The sequence below is a fragment of the Octopus sinensis genome, linkage group LG9 (genome assembly GCF_006345805.1).
Source record: "Octopus sinensis linkage group LG9, ASM634580v1, whole genome shotgun sequence".
Classification (NCBI taxonomy): domain Eukaryota; kingdom Metazoa; phylum Mollusca; class Cephalopoda; order Octopoda; family Octopodidae; genus Octopus; species Octopus sinensis.
In genome coordinates, this window is record NC_043005.1 from 24,877,043 (window position 1) to 24,897,963 (window position 20,921).

The 20,921-nt window shown below is 39.2% G+C and overlaps 1 protein-coding gene across 1 annotated transcript in view; it reads left to right on the forward strand.

The window, feature by feature from the left end:
• LOC115215832 overlaps window positions 1-20,921 on the forward strand; it is a 158,334-nt gene that overhangs the window by 89,025 nt on the left and 48,388 nt on the right. Inside the window, exon 2 of the mRNA XM_029785160.2 lies at window positions 19,490-19,542. Coding sequence (XP_029641020.1) covers window positions 19,490-19,542 — 53 coding nt within the window. The remainder of the gene's footprint in view (window positions 1-19,489; window positions 19,543-20,921) is intronic.

The window sequence follows — 20,921 nt, forward strand, 5'->3', positions numbered from 1 at the left end:
ACATTGGCTCTGATTCACTCTTATTATTACTAGTCAATCGGTTAACCATTTGACCTACTAACTGATCGATTGTTTTATTGATTGATCAGACGATTAATCAGTCGGTTAAATTTACCAAAATCCTTTCGACGATTTCGTAACCTCATCAATGACATGCTCTCCCCCCTCCGACTAATTTCCTTGAGAAGCATTGTGTGCATGTCATGCAATTTTCGCGGGAAAACACAAAAATGATTATTCAATGCTTTCTTCCGTTCCTTTTCTTTTTCACAGGAATGAAGTTATTATCTATAGTCAATTTAGATAGATAGATAGATAGATAGAGAGGGTGATGGAGAGTAAGAGGGGCAAGAAAGAAGAGTCGACCCCTTTATTTGTCGATTAGGAAAGGATGAATAACTATGTCGACCTTGGCAGTATCTCGGCTGTATTTGAACTCGGATCGCAGAGAGCCGAAGTAAATACTGTAAAGCCATTCTATTCGATGCTTTAACGACTCTTTTAATTCACTGATTTTGGTGGAATCTTGGACTAAGTTGCTAATGTGTCCCTTTCTTAAATATTTTAAGGTATCGTATGAAGGAAGTTTGGCTGTTAGAACCTGCTGTTTCTAACAGGTTTAAGCAACTCCCTCGGTGGTTGTCGAATATCTCGTTAACTTGGTAACCTTACGCATATTTTTATGGGATAAAGACAAAGGTGGGGGAGAAGGGAAGCAGTACTGTCGTAGTGTGATCGTTTGTAAACCCACTCGGCAAATTGGTGAGACTGATGCAGTTGATATTCATATTGGACAACTGTAGATTCATGTTTACAGACTAAATAAAAAAAAAGTCTGGGTACAAAAAACAAAAACAAACAACAACAACAAAATACTGTATTAAGATAATGTGTGTTTTTCAACATCTGCTCTTTTGTTCATTGTTTTTCAGGCCTTCATCTCCTTCCACTCAATGTTTGTAAATCAATCCAGATTTGTAGATACAGTTGTCTGGCCTGTCTGCTTCTCTTTCTCTTTCGCTTCTCTCGTCATATTAGTGAAAATATTTGGAACTTCGATACTGTGTTTGAACTGTTTTCTTGTACATTATATTAAACACTTTCATTTTCTTCATTAGCATTAACAAAAAAATTCCTTGTGGAAATTAAAAACAAAAATATATAATGCTTCTTGTAAAGGTGGCGAAATCCATTTAGCACTGGGCACCATCATCCTTAGGAAAGGTTCTGGCTTAGACCTGTGACCTGGTCGGAAGCTTTGCAAGTGGACTTTGCCAAAAGGCACGCAGTGGTCAAGTGATATTGGTGTGGGCCACGGCGTCACAGTCGCCACAATCCCACAAATGTCGATGTTGTTAAGAACTGGGTCCTTAATTTTTAAGTCGAATGATTTCCGTCGTATCATACGGTGGGTATTTAAACCTGAGTGGAGGCGCAATGGCCCAGTGGTTAGGGCAGCGGACTCGCGGTCATAGGATTGCGGTTTCGATTCCCAGACCGGGCGTTGTGAGTGTTTATTGAGCGAAAACACCTAAAGGTTCCACGAGGCTCCGGCAGGGGATGGTGGTGATCCCTACTGTACTCTTTCACCACAACTTTCTCTCACTCTTACTTCCAGTTTCTGTTGTACCTATATTTCAAAGGGCCGGCCTTGTCACTCTCTGTGTCACGCTGAATATCCCCGAGAACTACGTTAAGGGTACACGTGTCTGTGGAGTGCTCAGCCACTTACACGTTAATTTCACGAGCAGGCTGTTCCGTTGATTCGGATCAACCGGAACCCTCGTCGTCGTAACCGACGGAGTGCTTCCATCCATTTAACCCTGACAGAACCCATCCCTCTCGAGGTCCGTACAAAGCCGATTTCTTTCAAAGAGAAGTAAAGAAAAGAAAGTTAGAGAAAGACAGGAAAAAATTGACTTCAGTATTTTAATTTTTGACCTCTAGAGGATAAAAGGCGAGATTAGCCTCGGCGGCATTTGAATTCAAAGTGCAGAAAGAGAGGCAAAACTAATACCATGAAGTAGTAAATCTATCCGATGCGTTAATTACTCTGCTATATCGCCTTTTTATAGATGTTAGCAGTACTCCGAGGTGTTGATGGGAACTTATTTATACCAGTAATTCAAACACCTCTAGCTTCTGGTTATCTTTAGTAAAATGAAATCATGATCGCCATTTTCCGCCTCATAAGGTTTTCGTTTCTCAATTGTATTCCAGTTGTAATCAGACCGTCATTTTGTCCGCTTCTAGACTACCATATTACCCGATGTGACTTTTCTTAAAAAAAAATAAAAAGAAAAGCAACGCATGATTTGAGGAAAATTTGGCTACTGTTTCTCCACGATGTGACAGCTGCTCTCCTGGCACCTAAAAAAAAAAGTTAGCAGAAGCTTGGTACCGACTGCAGAGATTTTTATATTATATTTTATGCAGAATTTTGTAGAGGGGGGGGGAGAGAGAGAGAGAGAGAGGGAGGAGGGAGCTGGAGAGTGTGGAAGGAAAAAGAGAAATAATGAGAAATGGGGGGGGGGAAGCTAGAAAGGAGGTAGAATGAGGAGGGTTGGGATGTAACGAAGAATTCATTTTGCATATTTTTGGACAGGTTCGTTGTTGAAAATTTAATAATGCGATTGGTCCAGGTCTTCTGACGTCATGCTCTCGACGATTACGCGAAGACTTAACAAATTGCCCTTACACACACACTCTCTCTCTTTCCCCCCCACTCTCCCACACATATTTGTTCACGCATTTACATTTTTTCTTTTGTTATTATATACAATGGTATTTATTCATACACTCCATACACGCAGAATGTCATCCATTCAGATATTGTTGATGTTTACCGTTGTGTGCATGTATATACATACGCACGCTTGTATGTGTGTGCCTGTGTGAGCGTAAGTATAAGTGTAAAATTGAAGATGTGTGTGTGTGTGTGTGTGTGTGTGTGTGTATGTCTGTGTGTGGGCGCGAGCGTACGTGTGTCTATGTGAGCGAAACTGGTCGACGGACCGGTTAGAGAATTGGGTTCGCCGTCTTGAGGTCATTGGTTCATTTCTTGTATGGGATTTTGACCTTAAGCAAATCTCTTTATTTCACGTTACTCCAGTATACACAGCTATAAATGAGTACCAGCCAAATGCTCGACCAGCTCTCTCTCTCTCTCTCTCTCTCTCTCGCTTTTTCTTTTTCTTTCAGCCTATTCTGCAGGGATGGCTGTTCGAGGGGCTGACTGTTCGGTATCTCATAGGCACCTAAAAAATTAGCGAAAGCATGGTACATTCTATTAAGTAGTACACAATTGCACAAATATATATATATATATATATATACACACTTTTTTACTCTTCACTCTTCTACTTGTTTCAGTCATTTGACTGTTGCCATGCTGGAGCACCGCCTTTAGTCGAGAAAATTGACCCTAGGACTTATTCTTTGTAAGCCTGGTACTTATTCTGTCGGTCTCTTCTGCCGCCGAACCGCTAAGTTACGGGGACGTAAACACACCAGCATCGGTTGTCAAGCGATATTATACACACACACACACACACCACACACACACACACACACACACATATATATATATATATATATATATATATATATATATATATATACGACAGGCTTCTTTCAGTTTCCGTCTGCCAAATCCACTCACAAGGCTTTGGTCGGCCCGAGGCTATAGTAGAAGACACTTGCCCAAGGTGCCACGCAGTGGGACTGAACCCGGAACCATGTGGTTGGTAAGCAAGCTACTTACCACACAGCCACTCTTTCGCCGATATATATGTATATAGTTGAAAAAATTTGTCATAGGTATAAAAATACTATATGGTATTTTTATACCGATAACGAAGTTTTTCAATTGTTATTTTCATATTCTTAATACTTGCTCTGGCTGATTTTTATGAATATGATAAATTTTTATTGGAAATTATTTTCTCTCTCTTTTTGGATCCTTCAAAAAGTTTGAATTGTTCTTTTTGAACTTATTTTCTCTCTAGAAAAGAAATGTAAGAGTCACAGAAAGTTTGTATGATAAAATTTGTGGTGATATTAGGATCATATTTACATCATTACAAATGAAATAATTACCGGTTTCAGGATCAACGATTCTCAACTTGTATAGAGAAAACTTTTTTTGCTGTCAGTAGGACGCCATCTTTGAAAAAGAAGTAAACAGAGATGAAGTAATATGTCAAGGGGAGCAACTCTTATTTTTTCACGAAGATCTTCAGTGCTTTTGGCAAGCATACCATTATAGGAGTTATTTCATTTTATACACAGTTAATTTATATTAAAAATAAAATAATAATAATAATAATAATGAAATTATTGTATACAGTGCTCAGGTGCACCACAACTTGTCAGAAAGTGCATATAAAGTACATGCAGTAATGTAGAAATGTCTGGAAAGCTAACAATGTATGAGTCAGATACATGCTTGTGTGTGTATGGAGGGGAGAAAATCAAGTGTAGTGTTGGCGAATCTCAGGAAGCATGGAAGTTTTGAAGGATGCAGTGCACCGTACTAGGTTTTAAAGATTAAGGAGTAATGTGTGAATGATTGTATATGGATATATTTTATGCTCTAACATCTAATTTTATCTCCATACACACACACACACACACACATGAAGTATGAACAGTAATTTATACCTAAAAACTGTGGTTGGCAAACTCCCTTTACTCTTTTACTTGTTTCAGTCATTTGACTGCGGCCATGCTGGAGCACCGCCTTTAGTCGAGCAAATCGACCCCGGGACTTATTCTTTCTTTGTAAGCCCAGTACTTATTTTATCGGTCTCTTTTGCCGAACCGCTAAGTGACGGGGACGTAAACACACCAGCATCGGTTGTCAAGCAATGCTAGGGGGACAAACACAGACATACAAACATATACACACACACTTATATATATATATATATATATACATATATACGACAGGCTTCTTTCAGTTTCCGTCTACCAAATCCACTCACAAGGCATTGGTCGGCCCGGGGCTATAGCAGAAGACACTTGCCCAAGATACCACGCAGTGGGACTGAACCCGGAACCATGTGGTTGGTTAGCAAGCTACTTACCACACAGCCACTCCTGCGCCTATATATATATAACTTTTATGTATTTGTTGAAATTCCATAATTGAATAAAATAAATCAGTCCAATAGAAAATGAAAATGAACGATAAAGCAATTGCCAAGGTATGAATACTTATGACTCTATAAGAGTCATGTCGGACCTCTCATGACTCAGGTTTGAATATGTATGGGTGTCCAGGAGTCAAGTAATTAAATGACAATTAGTAATACAATTAAAATTAAAACACACACACACAAATGGTTGGCCAATAGTCACCCGACAGTAAATCAAAATTACATAAATACTATCTGTAATTTTGTATTGACTCGAATGGAAAAATGTGTCGCTCAATAAGGACATCAGTTTGAACAATTTTCATGATGTTTCATATTTAGACGCTTTTATTAAATTCATTCAGTAATTAAACATAAATAAATCTTGGAGTTAAATGGTTTTGATTAACTGTCAGGTGAGTTTTGGCCAACTCTGTATATGTATATATATATATATATATATATAAAAAGACTTTTTCACTTTCTGAGCTTTAAACTAATACATCACTAGACTCCTCTGTTGATGAAAAATCGGTCCAATTCACTATGACGTCTGAAGCTTTTGAACTATTCGTAACTTTTTTTTTACATTTTCTAAACTTTTTTTTTTATAGTTTCTAAACTTTTTTTTTATGTACACAGTCTTTATTTTCTCTCCTTGTTTCTTTCTGTGGAAGAGCGTAGGCTCGAAATGTTAAAGACTTTTTCGCTTCCCGAGCGTTATACTAATACATCTGTTTGTTGTCTACACCACCTCTCTTCGTCTTTTGTTTTTTTTTTTGTCAATTCTCCCTATATATATATACGACGAGCTTCTTTAATTTTCCGCCTACCAAATCCACTCACGAGGATTTGGTCGACCTGAGATTGTAGCAGAAGCCACTTTTCCAAGGTGCCACGCAGTTGGACTGAACCTGGAACCATATGGTTGAGAAGAAAAATTATATATATATATATATATATATATATTGTGTGTGTCTGACCTCTACTACATTGCTTCCAAATACAAATGAGTTTATATATATATGTATGTATGTGAGTATGTATGTCTGCGCGTGTGCGTTTGTGTGTGTGTGTGTGTGTGCACACATAGTGTTTAATCCATTTAACCTATTTTTTCTCAGGTAAATTGAAATTCTTTTCAAGTACGTCCTTCTCTAAATATATTATTTCTTTGTATTTGTTCAGAAATTTGCGGATACTTTTCGTAAGTTTGAGCAATGCGTCAGCGGTACTCCCCACCACTACACACACACACACACACACACACACACACACACACACACAGTATGATGATGGTGGTGATGGTAATAATCTTTCCATTATTGTCACAGGAGTGGTAGATGAGGGGAAATGTCGCCAAGACAAAAGTACAAAAACGGCCGGGATTTCACAATACAATATGAAGAAAATGGGTCTGACAACGAAAAAAATAAAAAAAAAGGAAGAGAAAAAAAACACAATATAAAGAAAATGATGTGAAACGTTCCAATTAGAGAATAGCCACCTGACGCCAGTCAGAGAATCCTGCAGAGCTGGTTTAGTCTTACTGTCAACAGTAAGTTCCCCACCTCTCAGTTTATAGTCACCAGCTGTAGTTTCCCCCATTTATTCGGACCGTACCCGCCACTCTCATCCACCTTTTCGCCGGGAGACAATACACCCCCTCCCTCCACTCTTCTCTCTTATCTTCTCTTCTTAAATTAGGAACAGAAGTTGGTGACGGCTTGGTCGGAGAGTAAATTGCCTGTCCTCATTTCTTTCAATCTTGTCCAGTATACAGTACTTTTTTTTTTCTTGTCATAGCCACCTGGTCAACAGAAGGCAGCACGGGGATCTTCACGATAGAATCGGTTGACAAATGAATGTAGGTGTGGGACGTAAGTTTGGTTCTTTATGCGTTGAGTTCATATGTCACCAAGGTCACTCTGCTTTGGATACTTCCGGAGTCAATGAAATATCTACTAAGTACTGAGATCAATATAATCGATTATTTGCTTTCCTCGATTTTCAGGCCTGACGTCTTGCCTTGTCCCAGTTCACGTCCGGGTGATCTGAAACGTCAGCTCTTTCGCTTTTTGTAGAGGGAGCGCGCTTTACTGATCAAGTGTTCCATTTGCTATTAACATCTGCTGCATGGAGCACTGGACATGCTGTGGATGATGATGCTTTAGCATACGCTGAGGTTGTGACCTCTCCGGCGATTCCTTAGACGGTCAGCAGATGTGGCCACCATTTGTCAGACATATTTTTCCACAGCTCATCATTTGATAGATTTGCAGTTCAGGGCCCAGCAAAGACATCACAGCTCTCTACCACCTGGGCAGTGAGGCAGGTGAAAGTTCTATGTTGGTGTCCTGTTGAGGATTAGTGGTGGACAATAGTGACGACGTTCTCGTGGAAACCCTGGGTTTCAATGAAGATCAACTGACTTATTCCGGAGGAATACTATAAGAGTGCTGGCATTACTATAAGAGTAATGGTTTAAAATGAACCTTGCAAACACGGAAATATCAGGCCTGTTCAAAATGTGTTTAAGGCAAAGAAACAGTTCTGCACGCCCTCGTCCATGCTGACTTGTGGAGTTATGCCGGAGAGCTGCTCTTATGTGCTATCAGCTGAGTCCATTGCGGAAATCATCCCACCGCCTTCATCTGACCAGGAAGGGCAAACAGTTTTTATCTATCAGGTGGCCTTACTAAAAGAGGTTGGGTGGCGGACGAGATAGAAAGGGCTGAAAACAGATACCTTCCTTTTTTTGGGTTGAGTCCTCATCAATGTTTTTCTAGTTTCATTTCAAAATGAAAGATTGATGGTGGAGAGGTAAGTGCTGCCTCTTAGCAAACTTGTTTAGATGTGTATGAGAATGGTGAGCACGATACGTGCGAACGGGTTTGCTCTTAGCATGCACCTGTCGATTGGAGACAGATAGCAGTGATTAGGTTCTGCCCTTAATTGTTACAAAACACACACAGGTAATAAGGAAGAATGAGGCAAAAACCTAATCCAATATATTCTTTTCTACTCTAGGCTCAAGGCCCGAAATTTTCGGGGAGGGAGCCAGTCGATTATATCGACCCCAGTACGCAACTGGTACTTAATTCATCGATCCTGAGAAGATAAAAGGCAAAGTCGACCTCGGAGGAATTTGAACTCAGAACGTAACAGCAGGCGAAATACCTATTTCTTTACTACCCACAAGGGGCTAAATACAGAGAGGACAAACAAGGACAGACAAACGGATTAAGTCGATTATATCGACCCCAGTGTGTAACTGGTACTTAATTAATCGACCCCGAATGGATGAAAGGCAAAGTCGACCTCGGCGGAATTTGAACTCAGAACGTAGCGGCAGACGAAATACTGCTAAGCATTTCGCCCGGCGTGCTAACGTTTCTACCAGCTCGCCACCTTCCTAATCCAATGTATTAAAGGTAAAATTTAGTTTCATTCAACGAAAATGGGCAATACAGTGTTGTAGTTTTGGGTGGAGATAGCAATTGTCTGAGATGTCAATTGGTGGTGGCTCGTTGTGGATATTACAGTATTCGCTGTTGATATGTTGCCCGTGTTATGTTGTGTTATTTGAGGGAGATTTGGTTGATATTTCTAGCAGCTCGAGACTATGTTGGTGCTCTTTGTTGTTGTTGTTGTTGCAATATAACATATGGAGGTAATTTAGATTTATGTTCAGTGAGTACATTCTCAGTTGAAACGTGTTTCACAGTCGGTTTATTAGTTCGTGATTACTTCCCTTTACAGAGCCAGTGTTTTGGTTTACAACTTCGTACACACTACATCACATGCTGCATAGCTCAGGCTTTCATCTCCCCTGTGATATAAGCCCAGTTGTTTTTCTGGCCTCCACTAAACATATGGTACAGCAGGTTTGTTTTAACAGCATGTAAGAAATTCATAAAAACAAACACTTTAAACAACATGCGGTGTGATGAAGCGTTGAAAGAGCTTGTACGTGGTGCCTCGAACGGGTAGAAATCGCTGTCAGTTCTTACTCACATCGCAGTATGTTATCTTAGGAACTAATAACCTTTATATCTAAACTACAATTGTAATGTTTTTATCCACCAAGACAGTAATTTTGCTTGAAATGAATGCTATGAAGTCTGGAAAAGGGGCAGAAAGGATTGTTGTATTTACTAATATTAATATGGGTTTAGGCAGCGAGCCGGCAGAATCCTGAGCTCGCCGGCAAAATGCTTAGCGACATCGACCCCAGTGCGTAACTGGTACTAATTTTATTGACGTACCCCGAAATGGTGAAAGGCAAAATCGATCTCGGCGGAATTTGAACTTAGATCGTAACGGCAGGCGAAATACTGCTAAGCATTTCGTCCGGCGTGCTAACGATTCTGCCAGCTCGCCGCCTTTCTACAACACTAAATATGACAACTGTTCTAGTGATGAGAAAGCAAGAAGCTGTTATATCCTTAAGCTCACTGAGAAGGCATCAAGGTGGACGATGACGAGCATCTCTGCAATTGGGTACGTCTTCAATTGTCTCAACACAGCAATATCATGGATACGGATTAGCGGTTGTCAAAAATTAATTGCAATAAATTAATTTACTGATAAGCTCTTTTCAATTGCAATAATTTATTGCGAAGCTACGATTATTGCAATAATTTATTGCGAAGATTGCAATTAATTGCAAAAGAGATGGGTGCCAGCCAACCACGTTATATTAATACAGCATTCATTTTGTCAACGACTGACTTGGTTGAAAGGTTCTTCAGTGTAGCAACGAATGCCTTCGGTGATACAAGATATCAATTATCATCCGTAAATCTGGAGATGCAACTATTTTTGAGAGTGAATGATCATCATTGGGATAACGAACTTGTTTCGCGTATCGTTTCATCCAATCCCCTCATGTAAATTGTTAAACGCATACTCATTTTAATTGCTAATAGTATGAAACCGTCCTTTTTCCATTCATACGTTTTTTTTTGTCTTGATTGGGATGGTATGGGCTCTAAGGGGAGTGTTGTAGGCATGCTTTTCCATCCTAGGTCATATCACACATTGGTGGTCGATTTTGTCATTCTGGCAGGCGGTGTAAGAATTTTTAGAAAATTGCGGGTAATCCAAACATCTTTCGGACAGCAAAGTGATAGATCAATCAAAATTGACAAATTAGAGCATTTCATTAGAAATGCACTGTTATTTTTGCAAAAAATGACACTTCTGGATGCGTAAAATTTTTTACAAGGGGCTTTTCTGGAGAGCATTGCAATTTATTGCAATTAATTGCAATTATTTATTGCGACGAAAGAAAAATGCAATTTATTTATTGCAACAAAAAATTAAATTCAATAAATTTATTGCAACGAAATAAATTTATTGCAAGTTCTGCAATGCATTTTTGACAATGCCTGATACGGATACAGGCCTTTGCAGGACAGGCAATATGGGGATCGAACTCGCCACCCTTTCTCTCCACTCTTATAATAATTATTGGCGAATGTGCCCAGAATAATGAAGAGTTTTTGGAAAACATCTTATTCTCTGTAACGAGGAAACAAGCGAGACACTATACATACATACACACACGCACACATACATACACACATGCATGCATATGTACATGCATGCATTTTTATATAAACGCACTCTTCAGTACACACACACACACACACACACACACACACAAAAGAATAATTAAATAGATTTCTTTTATTCGTTTATTTGTTTCGGTCATTTGACTGCGGCCATGTTGGAGCATCGCCTTTAGTCGAGCAAATCGACCCCAGCACTTATTCTTTGTAAGCCTAATACTTATTCTATCGGGCCCTCTTGCCGAACCGCTAGGTTACGGGGACGTAAACACACCAGCATTGGTTGTCAAGCGATGTTGGAGCGACAAACACAGACACACAAACATATGCATACATACATACATACATACACATATACATATATATATATATATATATATATATATATATATACTCGACGGGCTTCTTTCAGTTTCCGTCTACCAAATCCACTCACAAGGCTTTGGTCGGCCCGAGGCTATAGTTGAAGACACTTGCCCAAGGTGCTACGCAGTAGGACTGAACCCGGAAGCATGTGGTTCGTAAGCAACCTACTTACCACACAGGAGATCACTTCATTAATAATGTTATTACTTATGTCACATGCAGTGTATGTATTGCTTAATTTTACGTGATATGGAATAAACAACGTTCGTTTACAGAAACAATCGTAACATCGATTTGACTCCTATTTTCCTCAATTACACACACACACACACACACTCTCTCTCTCTCTCTTGCTACATTCAAGTTTATTTCTTGTATTTTTCTCATCTGCTCTGACAGCCTAAAGAAAGTATCTCATTTCTCCGCATTTCATTCGTCAAAAAAATTCTTTTAAACTATCAGCAGAGATGTATAACAGGTTAGTTTGAAGTAACACTTTGATGGTGTTGTCGTTGTTATTGGTGAGTTTCGGTCGGTTGATTTTCATTAAAAAGAAAAAGAAAAGTGTCGTCATGCCTAATGCAACCGGGTTCATTTAGTAAACTCTGTCTTTATTTAATCAAATTGTTCAGTGGATTTCGAGGTAATTTTCAATACCAGTTTTGGTCTTATTTCTTTATAGTTTTTTTTTCCTTTTCACACCAACTCTGAACTAAGTGGGAACAGAACAGTCAGTACAAGTCGGAAATAGTGTTTTATGTAACAGAATTTAACTACAAAGTAAGGCTTTTGTGTTTGTGGATAACCTCGTTGTATTTTATATTTTTAAAGTTTTTTTCTTTTCATATTTCATTCATGTTTTCCCCATTCTTTATCTTTCCATCTTCATTCTTTCTTGCCGTCTTTTTTTTCTTTCTTCTTCCCCCCCCCCACCTTTCATTTACCTGAATTTCACGTGTTACCAGGACAAGGTCTCAGGTTACTGGCGTCACAGTATTTCGTTATGGTAACCATACAAAGATATATTTATAATTTTCGCCAGTGACAAAAACCTACAAATGCGGGAATTAAATACTTATTGAAATTTATTAAATACAGGAATAGGATCTTTATTATTTTATCTCCTTTTTATTTCGAAGATCCACAACTTCTGAACGGACACCCCAAAGCATATGGTGCCCCGAGTTGTCGGTATTTTCAACTAGCCTTACTTCGAAGACTTATGAGATCCCAGACGTCTCTACCCTTCTGTCAAGTTGCCCACTATTCTATCCAGTCGGCTGCCCATGTCTCTCTCGCTTCTGCTATTGACCTTCATGAGTAACAGCTAAATGTTTTCGCCTTCAAATGTCTACCCACAATTCTAAAAGTCTTTTCTACTTCGTTTTTTTAGTTAAAACAAAGCCAACGGATCGACTATTTTAATATTACTTTTAGTGGTAGTTTGAAATATGAAAATATTAGGGGCCATTATGTTATGTATATCCACCTTCCTCACCTTTGTGGTCATGTTTCACTGTAAGGTTTTCTAAAACTTCTACCAGATTGTAAGCCAGCGAGGGAGCCTCTTCATGGTCGTCAAACTTGCTAAAAATAAGTCATCTCCCTAAAATCTCTGTAGTGTTTCTGAAAAGAAATACACTTTGAATATTGTGACCCTGAGTTCACTGTTTTGGGAAGGACAGGATAGTCACGGTTGGAATATATTTAATCGTGGGTCTGCTCGATTATTCTTCACCTGGAGTTACTTAACAACAACAACAGCATCAATGTAACAACGAGACACAAATTCTCGTCAAGTGGAGGCCACAGCACGGTTTCGATTTCTGGTTGAAGTAATTGCATTTTACTTCACTTCCGTTGTTCAGGTTTTTGAGAAAAGTATGAGCATCACAACCTCACATTTCCGTCCCTGCAACAAGAAAGAATTCAGTGACTGCCTTAGAAAAGAAGTTTAATTCTCACTCCACCCACCTAGTAAGGTAGAAAAGGAAATGAACAGAAAGAAAGTCACAGGGAAGAAGAATAGGTTACAATTTTGATGGGGGAAAAAAATTTCTCTAGAAAGCTTGTCGCATTTCATTTAAGTACCGGAAATAATGAAGTTATTCAACAAATGATATTTTAAGTCTTTATTAACTGGCAATACATCACTTGTACACAATGGCAACACAATTCAATTAATGTCATTGAATGTATGAAAAACAAACAGTACGTTATTCTCTGTAAAAATAATTATGTTGATGCTTTGACATGTAATATTTATGTGGCCGAGAGGCGGCGAGCTGGCAGAAACGTTAGCACGCCGGGCGAAATGCGTAGCCGTATTTCGTCTGCCGTTACGTTCTGAGTTCAAATTCCGCCGAGGTCGACTTAGCCTTTCATCCTTTCGGGGTCGATAAATTAAGTACCAGTTACACACTGGGGTCGATATAATCGACTTAATCCGTTTGTCTGTCCTTGTTTGTCCCCTCTGCGTGTAGCCCCTTGTGGGCAGTAAAGAAATACGTATTTCGTCTGAGTTCAAATTCCGCCGAGGTCGACTTTGCCTTTCATCCTTTCGGGGTCGATTAAATAAGTACCAGTTATGCACTGGGGTCGATATAATCGACTTAATCCGTTTGTCTGTCCTTGTTTGTCCTCTCTGTGTTTAGCCCCTTGTGGGTAGTAAAGAATTATGTATTTCGTTTGTCCTTATGTTCTGAGTTCAAATTCCACTGAGGTCGACGTTGCCTCTCATCCTTTCGGGGTCGATAAATTAACTGCCAGTTGCATACTGGGGTCGATCTAATCGATTGGCCCCCTCCCCCAAAATTTCGGGCCTTGTACCTTGAGTAGAAACGAATATTTATATGGCCGAATAAACACATTTCTAGCAACATCCCTCGCCATGTTGGACCGCTGAACTTTACACAGTTTTTCTCTCTCTATTTGTTTTCGTTCTCTCTCTATTTTTACCTCTTATTCCTTTCTGTTGAAGAGCGTTGGCTGAAAACTTAAATGGCTTTTCCATTTTTCCCGGGCGGTAAACTAATACACCTGCATCTTGTTCCTACACCTGTCTTCGACCTTTGTTTTTTCTTGTAAATTTGAAATATCTATCTATCTATCTATCTATCTATCTATCTATATCTATCTATCTATCTATCTATCTATCTATCTATCTATCTATCTATCTACACACACACCACACACACACACACACACACACACCACACACACACACATGTATTAATAGTAATGGTAAAACAACAAAAGAATGAAAGAGACTTCGATATTATGTAAATAGAGGAATTTATCTGTAATATAGTATGTGACAATTATTATGGCAACCGAATAATTGTCGCATATTATATTACAGATATATATATACATGTATGTATGTATGTACCCCGTCCACACACACACACACACACACACACACATACTCAACTCCTCTTCACACTCACGTTTGGTACTACTTCATCACAACCACGCTTTCTTCACAAACAACTTTCACCCGGATACTATATCTCACATCCCACTAATCAACGTCACCATACTTACGTACTTCCACACTCTTACACACATAACTCCACACATCACTTTCCCCAAATGCTTGCTTCCACACTTTGATGCATTGCTATACTTGCACAACATACTCTACCTTTCCCCTTTTGTAACTACCGTAGAACCGCATTACCTCTTGGTTTTTAACTCTTCGCCTGTTTGTTGCTTTCTTCTCACTGACTATCCCGCTTCTCGCTCAAGTTATGCTTTCCTCTTTCTTCTGGTGAAGTCCTGACGTCCGAAACGTTAAGACGGTTCGTTTTTCCATTAAAGCTTTGTCCTTCTTGTGTTATCTTTTTATTGTTTATTGCACTTCCCGTCTCTTTCACACACACACACACACGTACAACGAAGCAACGTACAACGAGGGTCTTTTGCTAACTATTTCTAGCTTATCGAGCGACTCTTACCATATCGATATGGTAAAAGGATTTAATTTGAAACAAAAAACCCTTGACTAATCATAAAAACCACTGTTCTAATTATATACAAAGATCCCTTATTTGGTATATGCATAAAAATCCCGAGTTCCGATAAGGCATAAAGAACCCTTTATTTTTATTGGGTACATCGCAGCATTCTGCGTGATCACTCGACTTGAGACTGATCAAATCTCCATCAACTCACTTCCTAAAGTCTTAAATAAGAACACATCAGATAATGTTCTACATACGTCCAAGTAGTGGACCCTTATCATTGGCTAGTTGGATCAGAATTGCTTTGGAGCTAAACAATAGTAACTAGACATTAAGGCTCTACATTTAAGTAAGCAGAAAGACCCTATATTTAAGTTGGCATACATATCAACGTGGAGGCACATGGCCTAGTGGTTAGAGCAGCGGACTGGGGTTCGAATCTCAGACCGGGCGATGTGTGTGTTTATGAGCAGAAAAACACATAAGCTCCACGCGGCTCCGGCAGAAGGTAATGGTGAACTTCTGCTGACTCTTTCGCCACAACTTTCTCTCACTCTTTCCTCATGCATCTTGCAGTTCACCTGCGACGTCCAGGTGGGGAACCCATACACCAAGGAAACCGGGAAAGCGGCCCTTATGAGCCAGGTGTGGCTCGAGAAATGGACAAACAAATACACATCAACAGCGTTTACTGCTTCAAACCAGCTAGGAAAAAATTTGTGTGAACGCACAACCTTGAATTACTAAAGGACACAATGGAAAATATAGCAAGGTAGCTTTGCCAACTTAAATATAGGGTCTTCCTGCCTACTTAAAATATAGGGGCTTAATGTCTAGTTACTGTTGTACCGCCAAAGCAATCCTGATCCAACTGGTCAATAAGGGTCCACGATTTCAAGTTAAATCCTTTTACAATATCGATCATCTGATTATATCGAACTAACAAGGGAATCCCTATAGAATCGCTCGATCAGCTAGAAATAGCTAGCAAAATACTCTCGTTGTGTCGTAGCATCTTCGAAAAAGAAAGGCCTCGTTGGATAATACAGAAATATATATTTGATACTGTAAATGGATCTCTGTCGACTTCGACGATGACCATTCAGCTGTTTGATCAAGTGAACTATGCACTTATTAAATTTTCATATTAATGTTTGAGTAGACCGAATCGAGGGTTTCCGTGTGTTATGATTGGCTGAATTACAGGTATAAGTCCATCCAGTGAGCCTCTTCATAGTTTTCACCTATCCACTTCCTTTCACAGAACCCGGGACGACACGAAACTATAGGAAATAAGACATTAGCTCAAGGTAGAATTCGAATGCAGTAAGATCGAACCCAGGACCGCGTGATAGCAAAGTGAACTAAACCATTCAGTCATGAGGTATTAAACACATAATGCTTGAAAATGCAAAATGTGATAGCAAAAGCTAGAACATCTTTGATCGCAGGTCTGCTCAGTCAGTGTTGACCTGTGGTTAAACAGCAGCAGCAGCATCTTGTAAAATGTAGGAAAGCGTTAAACGAAATATCTTAATGCAATTTATTTAACCCGTTAAGTCTCACTGTCCTATAAATAGGACACTAAATGAGAACATTAAATAAGCTATAATTTTTAGGACACCGAGTATTTCCATTTCTACTTGAAGTAAAGGAGTTTTAATACTCTTTTACTTGTTTCAGTCATTTGACTGCGGCCATGCTGGAGCACCGCCTTTAGTCGACCAACTCGACCCCGGGACTTATTCTTTCTTTGTAAGCCCAGTACTTATTCTATCGGTCTCTTTTGCCGTACCGCTAAGTGACGGGGACGTAAACACACCAGCATCGGTTGTCAAGCAATGCTAGGGGTCAAACACAGACACAAACACATACACACACACACACATGTGTATATATATATATATATATATATATATATATATATACACATATATACGATAGGCTTCTTTCAGTTTCCGTCTACCAAATCCACTCACAAGGCATTGGTCGGCCCGGGGTTATAGCAGAAGACACTTGCCCAAGATGCCACGCAGTGGGACTGAACCCGGAACCATGTGGTTGGTTAGCAAGCTACTTACCACACAGCCAAATTATTTTTTTTCATTTTAACCTATTTTCAATCACTTGTAAAAATTTAAAAGTGATATTCAGAAATTGGTAAGTGTGGTAAGTAGCTTGCTTACCAACGACATGGTTCCGGGTTCAGTCCCACTGCGTGGTACCTTGGGCAAGTGTCTTCTACTATAGCCTCTGGTCGACCAAAGCCTTGTAAGTGGATTTGGTAGACGGAAAATGAAAGAAGCCCGTCGTATATATGTATATATGTACATGTGTGTATATATTTGTGTGTCTGTATTTGCCTCCCCAACATCACTAGACAACCGATGCTGGTGTGTTTACGTCCCCGTAACCTAGCGGTTCGGCAAGAGAGCCCGATAGAATAAGTACTAGGCTTACAAAGAATAAGTGCTGGGGTCGATTTGATCGCCTAAAGGCGGTGCTCCAGCATGGCCGCAGTCAAATAACTGAAACAAGTAAAAGTAAAAGAGTACTCTGGGACTTAATGGGTTAAGTGCCTTTTTCCTTCTGAGGTCAGATTCCACAGATGCCAGTTTTTCCATCCAGCCGTGGTCGATGAAATAAAGTGTCCATCAAGTATTTGCGTCGACCCCGTTTTCAAATACACTACCGTCAGAAATTAATTAGCACCCTTGATTTGCTCTTCACTCAAGGTATGTGCTGTCACCTAGTGGCCATATCTCGAACTATTGCTTTGTTGCGAGTTCACTGTTGCGCAGAACGATGACGTAACTTTGTTTGCAGAGCAGTTTGAGAGTCTACAGCCTTATGATGTTGACATAGCAGTGCAACAACAACTTGGAGTGCGGATGTAGACAAACTTCCTTTGTTTAATAGATATAGGTAGCGCCTCGCAAGGACCGAAATCATACCATACTAAGTTTTCTCATCGCGTAAGACGTTTTGAACAGCTCATAGGTTAATTGATTTAACCTATTTAATGTAGAAATTTGAGAAGTGCTAATTAATTTCTGACGCAAGTGTATATAAAGCTTTGTACAAAACCTAGACACCAATAGCGATGATTGAAGTGTGTTGGTATGATTGTCACAAGTGCCTATTTATTTTCGCTATAGCACAAATGAATTGCACTTTAAGAATGCATTAGTGTTATTCCCCAAGGCAATACCTATACACGTAGAGCTTTATTGAGCAAATATATTGGATCGAATTCAAAACAGTTTTACTACTGAGAAATAAATATATTCATGAGCTATTCGTTACAAAAATGTAAAAAAAAAAAAAAAAAAAAGAGAAAGTTATATATTGCTGAATTGAAGTTAACGGGAGAGCACTTTGTAATAAAGTTGTCTCCCTTGGAAAAGTACATTTGTTCGTCATCGTGATCCGAAATGTTTAGCGATATTTCGCCTGCCGTTACGTTCAGAGTTCGAATTCCGCCGAGGTCGACTTTACCTTTCATCCTTTCGGGGTCGATAAATTAAGTACCAGTCACGCACTGGGATCGATGTAATCGACTTAATCCCTTTGTCTGTCCTTGTTTGTCCCCTCTATGTTTAGCCCCTTGTGGGCAATAAAGAAATATAATATTTACATGCTCTTTACTCTTTTACTTGTTTCAGTCATTTGACTGCGGCCATGCTGGAGCACCGCCTTTAATCGAGCAACTCGACCCCGGGACTTATTCTTTTGTAAGCCCAGTACTTATCCTATCGGTCACTTTTGCCGAACCGCTAAGTAACGGAGACATAAACACACCAGCATCGGTTGTCAAGCAATGCTAGGGGGACAAACACAGACACACACACGCATATATATATATATATATACATATATACGACGGGCTTCTTTCAGTTTCCATTTACCAAATCCACTCACAAGGCTTTGGTCGGCCCGTGGCTATAGTAGAAGACACTTGCCCAAGGTGCCACGCAGTGGGACTGAACCCGGAACCATGTGGCTGGTAAACAAGCTACTTACCACACAGCCACTCCGGCACCTATATATTTTCTTTCTTCCTTTCTTTTCTTTTATTTCCCCCCTCCTCTCTTTCTCACATGCTAAATTTTTACTTAAAATTAAATCTGTGAACTTCTTAGACATGTCCCAAACTGCTGTTCCAGTGCTTTTTTCAGTTTCACAATCATATACGATAATGTTGGCGGTGCACTTTATTATGCTTCGGCAGTTTTTAGAAGGCAACACCAGTTTTCCCTGATGCGATGTTTATAAATTCAGGATTTGTAGCAGCTTCAGTCTTCGTTATTATAATGATATAATTATAAATGTTACCTTTTTTTTTCGTCTTAAATTCGGAAAAGTAATCAGAAAATGGAGACCCCCCCGCCAAAAAAAAAGTTAATTTCCAATTTAAAATTTATTTTATTTTTCTTCCATTCAGATATCCAACATGACAAGAATCTTTCAAGACAAGATTTCACCAAACTTAAAAAAGTAGGTCCTTTGTTATTATTTTTTTGGGGGTTATAGTTTTTCAATTTTTTTTTTTTTAGTTTTAATTTTAACTGTAACTAATCAACATTAACTAAAATCAATACCAATCACAATCTAATAATATTGATTTTTTAACACTGGTATAAAGCCATCACACATTTCATTCTTTACCTTCTTTTTAGGCCCCAGAAAGTTAGAATTATTTCTCACTGAAGTGTGTGTGCGTGCGCACACACACACACACACACACACACACACGTGTGATGCTTTGCTTGTTTCAGTCCAGATGAGCTGACAACAAATTCCACTCCCAACTTCATTAGTTAATCTCAGCAGGATTTGAATTCATGTTATTATAATGATGCATTTATCATCATCAGTTTTAACGTTCACTTTTCCATGCTTGCATGGGTCAGAAGGAATTTGGGGTGAAACAAAGGATAGCACTTGTGTGACAGTGACACTCGTTTACACCTAAATCATGAGTCAAAGTGAGCAAGGAGATTTCAACACACACACACACACACACACACACACACACACACACACAGGCAAATTGGTGGTGATCGGTGATTTCCAGAAAAGAAACACAAACAGTAAAAGTCATCTGGATGTACACAGGATGAAAGTTTTGGTGAAACTTTTTGATGGAAAATTAAAAGTAAAAACATGATGTTTTGAACATCGACTCTTTGTGGGTTAGTAGAAGAAAGTCTAGAGAAGAGGAAAAGGAGGAAGGAATGGCTATTTTGGAGAAAAGCATGTGGGTCACTACATGGTAAAAAAATTACACAATGGGCTTCTTACAGATTCTGTTTACCAAGTCTCCTCACAAGGCTTTGGGTGACCTGTAGCTATAGTAGAAAACACTTGCATAAGATAATTACTATTTGTAAATCTTACAATGAGAGACATTTAGCAACAGTACTTTGTAGTACTCCAAAATACTGTTGCTGAATATCTCTCATTGTGAGATTTACAAATAGTAATTTTCTAATTTATAAATCAGTGACTTGTTGTCACTTTGAAAACTATATATTTTAGCAGTGTCACCTCTAGCCAAACAATTATTCTGAGCTGATGAAGGGAAATAGCCCGGAAATCGTGATACACAGATATTGTTTTGAGCTTAGTGGGGCTGCTAGATTCCTTTGTTCAAAAATATGACACTGATTGTGACGTATAGCCAGCTGGAGACGATGTCTCCTGGGGCTAAATTAGAGCAACATTTGTCCTAAACCAGGACTGCCATGTTATGTTGGCAAACAATCTTTACTCCACTTGCATAAGATGTCACACAGTGGAACTGAACCTGGAAGCAGATGATTGCGAGATAAGATTCTTATCACCCAGCCATGCCTGTACTTCCTGTAGATTTA